The 8441-nt window shown below is 45.1% G+C and overlaps 1 protein-coding gene across 2 annotated transcripts in view; it reads left to right on the top strand.

Annotated features, from left to right (window-relative positions):
* Positions 1 to 1489: 1489 nt before the first annotated feature.
* Positions 1490 to 8441, top strand: part of TMEM131 (transmembrane protein 131) — a 171297-nt gene continuing 164345 nt past the window's right edge. Inside the window, exon 1 of one of the 2 annotated variants that reach the window (XM_070474615.1) lies at positions 1490 to 1969. In XM_070474615.1, coding sequence (XP_070330716.1) covers positions 1786 to 1969 — 184 coding nt within the window. In that variant the 5' untranslated portion in view covers positions 1490 to 1785. The remainder of the gene's footprint in view (positions 1970 to 8441) is intronic. The other variant, XM_070474608.1, reaches the window with a different exon arrangement.

Genomic DNA, 8441 nt, shown 5'->3' with positions numbered 1-8441 from the left:
CTAATCAGAGGACTTGGTTGATTCCTGTGTAAGAGAACCTAAGCATTTAATGGTTGAAGAGGCTTGTCTGCCTCGAAACTGGTAATGGGGGAGGAGCTACAGACTCCCTGCACATTGAAGATAAGTTTTGACCCTGCACTCACATACTTACTTAACTTTGAACTCGATTTCTTCAGTGAATTGAAAGCCTTCGATCTACAAACATGGAACCGCCCAGAGATGATACTAATTATTCCTATTTAATTACATCAAGAACAAAATTCAGTTAAATTCTTACTCTAAAAATCAGAAAAGTAAAATTATTTTTCAAAATCAGGGTGAAGGCTCTTAAAATATAAAGTGTTTGCTTGACAAATAAGACGACTGCAGAGCGTAGTACTTTTGAGTTTCTTTTGTATAGCTTCTTGAAATTTTATTTTTCCCACGTAGTTTGTTTCAGGCGTATTAGCGGTGGACTCGGCTTTACTACAACATTCACTCGACAAATCCAGCTCCGCGTAAGTGAACCGCTCTGTAGTTAGGGGAAGTTACAAAGAGAGTTACTAAATAAGGAGTGAGGGGAAGTTACTAATTGATTAAAGAGAAAGTTTGTAGAGAACAGCCACGCCCACGAAGAACCTTGACCTAAGATGAAAAGGGCATCTAAGAGGCATGGGGTGGCTTCCTGATTTGTGCTAGGCATTGAAGGAAGTAGGTGAATAAAATGTATTAAGAATTTTTCCAAAAAAAAAAAAAAAGAATTATTCCAAGTTGGAGAAAGTCAGCTACTGCCACTTTACACACACACACACACACACACACACACACACACAGAGCAAAGGGCTTTCCCACAGCAAACTCGACACAATCCAATGGCAGGAGGATTCCACGAAGTGTTCCAGAGTGCTGTATCTTCAAGGGTGCAAAGATGAACAGTGCAGGTCCCCGTCCCTAAGGCAGCGCCAGCAGGAAACTGAATCAGGTCCCGGGTATTCTCGAAGCGGCTGAGAAGCGGCGGTGCGGCCTGCAGGAGTCACTGGAATGGATTTTCCGCGCTGGACTTCGAGGTCCGGATGCGCACTCAGTTCTCTGGAAGGCTCTAGCCTTGCAGTACGGGGGATGCAGGGGTTAGTTCCCCGGTTCTCAGCTGCTGCCCTGCCTCCCCCCAGCTCCCCGAAACCCCGCCCCCGCCCCAGGGCGGCTGCGCGGCCAGGCTTACCCCGTCCCCACGTGATCGCCGTCCCTGCCTCGGCGAAGCGTGAGCCGCCATCACAAGTCCTGGCGTCTGGGCCCCGGCCGGCCTCCCACCTCCCCCTCCCCTGTGGGGCACCGGTGACAGGTTGGGTTTGTGTTGACCCGTCCTGTCTGGCCCTTGAAGCTGTGGGCCTCTGAGAGCGGAGCGAGAAGTTCGGACCAACTCCCGGGCGGACAGACGGACCGGCGGGCTGCCCAGGTGACGGCACGGCGGGGGCGGTGCCCAGGGCCGCGCCCCGCCCCTCGCAGGCCAGCGCCCAGAGCCCGCGGCCCGTGCCCGTTTCCAGTATGGCCGCCCGCCGAGCTTGACCCGCGGCCTCTCAGCTTCGATTCCCCGTGGGCGATGCTGAAGCGGAGGCCGTGACTGACACGCTCGCTCACACGCACGCACGGATCCAGACCCACGTCCGGAGCCCGAGCCCTGGGCCCGGAACCGCTGTCTCCCCCCGGCGCCGCGGCCAGATCCCGGACCACGGCTCCCGCGCCGCCGCCGCCGCCTAGCCGACAAGGACCGCGCCAGACCTCGAGCGCGGCGGCCCCCGGCCGGCAGGGATGGGGAAGCGGGCCGGAGAAGGAGCAGCGGGATCCGCCGCCGCTGCCTCCACGTCCGCCGTGGCCGGTCTGGAGCCCGCGGCCGGCCGCGGCGGGGGCCCGCGGAGCGCAGCCGCCGGCCTCCTGGGAGCGCTGCACCTGGTGATGACCCTCGTCGTGGCCGCGGCGCGGGCCGAGAAGGAAGGTGGGTGTCAGCCGGCCGGCATCTCCCGGGCCCGGCGCCGCGGCTGTCACCGCGCTCTCGCGGAGGCCGCTGCCGGGCTGCGACCGGGGAGGAAGGGCGGCCGGGCGCAGGGCTCGGTCCGGCGCGAAGTTGCTTGGTCGAGTCTCGTCCCCAGCCGGGAACTCGCAGTTCGGATGCCAACTCGCGGCTTTGACCGCACGGAGTTGCTCTTGTTCTCCGTGATTCTTTCCCCTCGTCTTACCCCCCTCTTCCCCCTTGTCTCCTGTCACTGCCATTTCAAAACTTCCTGAGTTCTCATATATTCTTGCCACTTGGCCCACTAGGTAGGAGGGGCATATTTTTAGACTTGATTGTTGTTAATAAGCAAATCTCAGGACACTTTTTTTTTCGTTGCGGTTTTAATAACGGCGTGCGAACAGAGCTCACTTTAAATTGTAAAAATAGCGAGACTGGGGGAGAGGCTTCAAGACAGCTTGCCAAATTTTACTTTAGATTTGTTTAAACATTTTTGGAGGAGGAATCTTGTATCTTCAGCTTCCCTCTTCAGTATCGTTTTGCAGTATTGATGATTGTTTAGCTAACAGTTCTCTAATTTTTTTTCATGTCTTAAGATACGTAACTGGGTGCCATTGTTTTTAATGTGAAAGACTTTAAAAACCAATGTCAGGTTTCTAGCTTGCAAACCTTTACCTGTAATTTACAATTAAGGGCTAAGTCTTATTTTTTAGAAAACTCGCGTTTGTATTGTTGACAGTAAACCCGGTGCTTTTCCGGGGTTAAAAATGATTTTGTAACCTAGAAGCCCAGATCTGTAATTTTGTTGGCACTACCTGTTTTTGAACCTGAGGAAATGAGTGACCACAGAGCCTTCATGAAGAAATCATTAAAAGTGAATGGTTTTTTAAAAGCTAAGCAAAATTTGTTAGTTTAGCTTCCGTTTCATACTAAACTGCCACTGCAAGGAAAATAATTTCTTGCCACAGTGAGTTTAGGGTTGACCTTCTACTTTACACCTAAAGTCGCTTTTTATTGTTAAAGAAGGCAACAGCAAAGCAAAGCAAATTCATGTTAAAGTGCCAGGTGCTTCAGTTTACTGGGGTTTTTTTGTTGTTGTTCAATACGGTACAATTGACTCTTAAGCAGTTGGGTTAACATAGGTAGAAGTTATTCAAAGAATTGCTGTCTGTGGAAAGGATTCGTCTACAGAGGCAAGATTATTTCTTGAATGAAATATTGCTGCTTTAGGACTAGTCAGGCCTGGAATTGTCACAGTTCATCTTTGGTTGCAGATCTGTAGTTGATTGGTTCTCGTATGGCCATGGCACCCAGCACAGCCTGGCATGTAGTTTGTGTGTCCAGTAAATCTGAAATGGTACAATAAGTTAATGTCTCCTTGAGTTTAAAGTAGTGCTTGGCAGGTGTCCTGGTTTTTGTCTTCCTTGGATTACCTTACACAGTGCCAGGCACACAGTAGGCATTTAACATTTGTTTGAGGGAGTAATTATATTCATGGGTCGTTAACACAGGGAACTAAAATGATTGAGTCCAGTAAAACATTAAGTTTGTATTGTCCTTCTGCTTATTTTTCCAGCAGCTATTTTTTATGCTAATTCTTGGTGTATACTTAAGAAAAATCCTTTGTTTGAGAAGTATCAGACTAATTTATATTTGCTCATTTCCCTTTTGTGTGGTTTATAAGTTTTAGCACATCTCTCTAATACCCATAAATGTAAGGGTCAGGGGAGGAGAATTCGCCCCGGTGTACAAGAATGAAAAGATGGGGTTGAATCAGCCAGTGGTCCTGGCAGAATCAGACACCTTTTCTGGCCTGTGTTGTGTCTATATGAACTATTTGAACAGAGAAACTAGCTATTCAAGATATTGACAGTACTTACGTAGAACATAGGACTCTGCCCATCATAAATGGATCTGATTCTAATCAAATATTCCAGGAAGATAGCTCCAAAATTGGCCAGTGCTTTCAGACTCCTTGGTGATCACATTCTAGTAGTTTTTGTTTAAATAGGAGACGTGAGATTGATTTTCTTATATGAATGTGATACTGCAAGTTTGGCACCGTTTGCCCCCCAAAGGGAGTTGTTTTGAATTTTTTCTCAGCAAATCTGGGCAGACTTCTGAAGGCAGCTGAATTCACTCTGTCCATTTACATCCTGAGGATTTTTTGTGTGGTTTTATTTTGGTAGTATAAACTACCTTAACTTTTTAAAGCTAAGACTTACCTGCAATTTTAATGATGGTTCTCTGGGTATCTCGTATGTTAGTATATTTCTACTGCAGCCGAATTTCACTGGAAAATCTTCAAAACTAAGTAAAACTCATCATCTTCTAAAGAAAAGCAGCAGAAATTTCTAGATTACCTAATGCAGGTTTCATGTTTGGACCTGGTGTTGTTAATTTTAAGTCAGAAGCATGCGGCAACCTTTGTCTTAACATCCTGTATGTCTTCAGTTCAGTTCAATCACTCAGTCGTGTCTGACTCTTTGTGACCCCATGGACTGCAGCGTGCCATGCCTCCCTGTCCATCACCAACTCCTGGAGTTTACTCAGACTCATGTCCATTGAGTCGGTGATGCCATCCAACCATCTCATGCTCTGTCGTCCCCTTCTCTTCCCGCCTTCAGTCTTTCCCAGCATCAGGGTCTTTTCAAATGAGTCAGCTCTTCACATCAGGTGGCCAAAGTATTGGAGCTTCAGCATCCGTCCTTCCAGTGAGTATTCAGGACTGATTTTCTTTAGGATTGACTGGTTGGATCTCCTTGCAGTCCAAGGGACTCTCAAGAGTCTTCTCCAACACCACTGTTCAAAAGCATCGATTTGATGCTCAGCTTTCCTGTATGTCTTAACACTCCTATATCTTAACATCTGTCTTCACTGATCTTTGAGGATGTGTTTCACTAGTCTAGAGAAAAGGGGACCTTTAAGGATGTTTTGACTGTGCTCTGTAGTTTGTAAGGACTTTGAAAGAGTTCTCCAAGGTAGAAGTTACTGTAATTATTACAACTTAATTGCTTGTTCTTGCTGGCATCCAGCATTCCTTGAAGCTAAGATCTAGATATTGAGAAGAGTGAAAATAGGGGGATGGTGTAGTGAAAATATATTAAAAACATAGTGAAAATATGTATGTATATGTTAAACATCCAACATTTATTTTTATTTGTACGTCAGCCCATTCATTATTACCCAATAAATAAAAACTTTTTAAAAAAGCATCATGCATGCAAAGTCTCCTCAGTTGTGTATGACTCTTTGTGGCGCTATGGACTGTAGCCTTCCAGGCTCCTGTGTCCTTGGGATTTCCCAGGCAAGAATACTGGAATGGGTTGCCATGCCCTCTTCAAAAAAAGCATCATATATCATCTATAATACAGTTTCATTGTGAAATGTGTTTTGGGGGCATGGTTGTCTTTTAATTTTTTTATGAATATCAAGCTACATTTTCTGTAGTAAATATGAAGTTGGGTAAATTTTCAGAAATGTGATTGTTTAAGGCTGTGACAATTTCACATGTTATTATCACTAATTGGCGATTTATGGCAGGGTGAAGTTTGACAGTCTTTCTTAGGACTTTTGTCTTCCAGATACTTTTGTTTCATGCACAGATTTTTGTTTTAAGCTGTGTTTGTGACAGAAGTGCAAAAGGAGGGTATAAAAGTGTTCTGTCTTCAAAGCATATGAACAGAAAGTGCTTAGGAATAAAAGCCAGAAGAAAAGAGATTAAAAACCTAATTTGGTGAGGATTTTTGTCTTAGATGGTAGATTGATCAGGAGTGGTATTTACTTTCTTTTTATTGAATTTTTACTTTCTAATGTAAACATGTTTTTTAAGAGTGATTTTCTAAAGAGTGAGATGTTTTTATCCTTTGCATGAGGGTGGAGTGATTACTTTTTAATTTAGAGCCTAGCAAGTAGAATATTTATTCATGTTATTATTTAGTTTCTGAGTCTTGTCTGACTCTCTTGCGACCCCATGGACTATAGCCCACCAGGCTCCTCTGTCCATGGGATTTCCCAGGCAAGAATACCGGAGTGGGTTGCCATTTCCTTCACCAGGGGATCTTCCCTACCCAGGAATCAAACCCAGGTCTCCTACATTGTCAGGAGGATTCTTTATGACTGGGCCACCTGGGAAGCCCACATTCATTCATAGTGCTCCATTAAGGAACTTTGGTCGCTTGCTTTTTACTAAAAGCTGTTCATTACTGCCCAGATCTGTACTGGGCAGTAATGAAATACTGTAGTTGAAAACAGTATGCTCCCTCTTTCTCTTGCTGAGGACTGTTTCCTCCTCTTTGTAATCCTTGCCACCATCCTCAGAGATCCATGCCCCCAAAAAATCAACTTTTGGGGAGTAGGTGTAAAATCATTAATTTGTTATCATCCAGAGTAGAGTCATAAGCCAAGCTACTCTTGGAGAGAAATGAAATCATTGCCAGGTGCTTGATATTTTAAAAGTTCTCCTTCATCTGCCTGTGGCTTGAGCTCTCTGATTGGCCCCGTCAGTGGGAGATGCCTTTTTTCTCTGGCTGAGTTTTTCCTTATCTGTGGTAAGCAGCACTGGGCACTGTCGATAGCTTCTTAGAACTTCTCTCCCTTCACTTCTGTGGCTTTGTACTTCTTGGTCGTCATCCTGCCCCGCTCCCAATCGATGCTCTCTGGGTCCCCGTTGGCCGGCTTCCCTCTCGTGTGTGTCTGGTGACCAGCACACACTGCTGTGTCCAGAGCAGAATTGTTTGATGCCACGTCCAGTTTCCCAGTTTTTGTTAACGCCTTGATTATTCTGTCTGCCACGTTGGTCTCGTTTCTGACCAAGAAACTGATGTCATTTATCAAGTGGCATCAGTGTCTGTAAACTTCCTTGGGCAGCTTGCCCACAGCCTCCAGACTGGGGCATTGCTGGGGGGTCCTCACCTCCCAGCTGTCTCTACTTCCCTTCATTTTGCCATCCCTTCTCCAAATTTGTATTGTCTTTGTTATTCAGCTGTCATTCATTTTGGTGCTTAATCAGGTACTGCCTCACTGAGCTACCTAAATTCCTTTGTGGGGGTCCTTCTTCACCCAGGCCAGAATTTCTGTGAGACAGAACCTCTATCAACATCTGCAGTGTGGACAGGGCAGGCGTTTTGTTTTAAATGGAAGTTTGTCTTGAATGACCTCATCCTCCTGTTCTCATATCTGAGTTCTGGATTGAACTTGGATTCAGGTACCATTAGCAGTTCTGCTCTGGTAAGACATAGAGTGACACCACATTTTTCTGCCCTACATGTTGCTTTCCCTTGTAACTAAAATGAGTAACATACACTTATCTAAACCATCACTTTTGTTATTTCTGGATTTTAAGATTTTATATTCTCATAAAACCCCAATTTACAGATCGTGAAACAGGCACAGAGAAATTAAGGAATGTTTCCAAGGTAACAGAGCTGGCAGGTTTTGTCGTTGCAGGCCATCTTTCCCTTGAGCCAAGCTATTCAATCCTACATGGGTATATAAGGTCGTAGGTTTTGTTGTATACTAACTGGTTAGTGAACAGTCCTGGACTTCCCAGTGGTCTAGTGGGTAAGAATCCACCTGCCGTTGCAGGGGACGGGGGTTCAGTTCCTGGTCCAGGAAGATCCCACATGCTGAGGAACAGCTCAGCCCGCGCGCCACAACTACTGAGCCTGTGTCCTAGAGGCTGGGGCCGCTCCTGACTGAAGCCTGTGCCCCGCAACGAGAAGTCAGTGCTCTGCGATGAAGAGTAGCCCCCGCTCGCTGCATCTGGAGAAAGTCCTCACACAGCAACAAAGACCCAGAGCAGCCAGAAAATAAAAATAAATAAAGATTATTAAAAAAAAAACTGTCCTTCCAGTTTGTGCAAAACCAGCATGTTAAATATTCAAGTGAGGTGCAGCTTTTAAGAAAGAAAACCATAAACATCCATAACTCTATCAACTTCTTAACCATTAAAATGATCTTAGGTAATTAGTAATTAGCCTCCAACTAATAAAAATAAATGGAAAAAAAAATGATCATAGGCCATCTGGATTGTGCATATTCTTAAAAAGAAACCAGGGAAAACCCATGAATGAATAATCCATGTAACACGTGTTCAATATTGGAAGCCACTGACTCGACTCTCTGCCCTTGATATTTAGGTACCTGGTATATTGCTTAGGTTAAAATTAACATTGTATATGGGACTTCCCTGGTTAAGACTTCGCCTTCCAACACAGGGGTCATGGGTTAGATCCCACTTGCCTTTCAGCCAAAAAACCAAAACATAAAATAGAAGCAGTATTGTAGCAAATTCAATAAAGACTTTAAAAGTGATCCACATTAAAAAAAAAAAAAAGAAATCTAAAAAAATGACATTGTCTTCTGTGATTCACATACTCCTTAGTTCTAGATTGGTATGACCAGTTAGTCAAGACATGTGGATAGTCTCAGAAGCTGGACCTGTGTTAAAAGGAAA

Source organism: Odocoileus virginianus, chromosome 2 (assembly GCF_023699985.2).
Source record: "Odocoileus virginianus isolate 20LAN1187 ecotype Illinois chromosome 2, Ovbor_1.2, whole genome shotgun sequence".
NCBI classification, from domain to species: Eukaryota; Metazoa; Chordata; class Mammalia; order Artiodactyla; family Cervidae; genus Odocoileus; species Odocoileus virginianus.
This window is presented reverse-complemented; position numbering and strand designations above follow the sequence as displayed.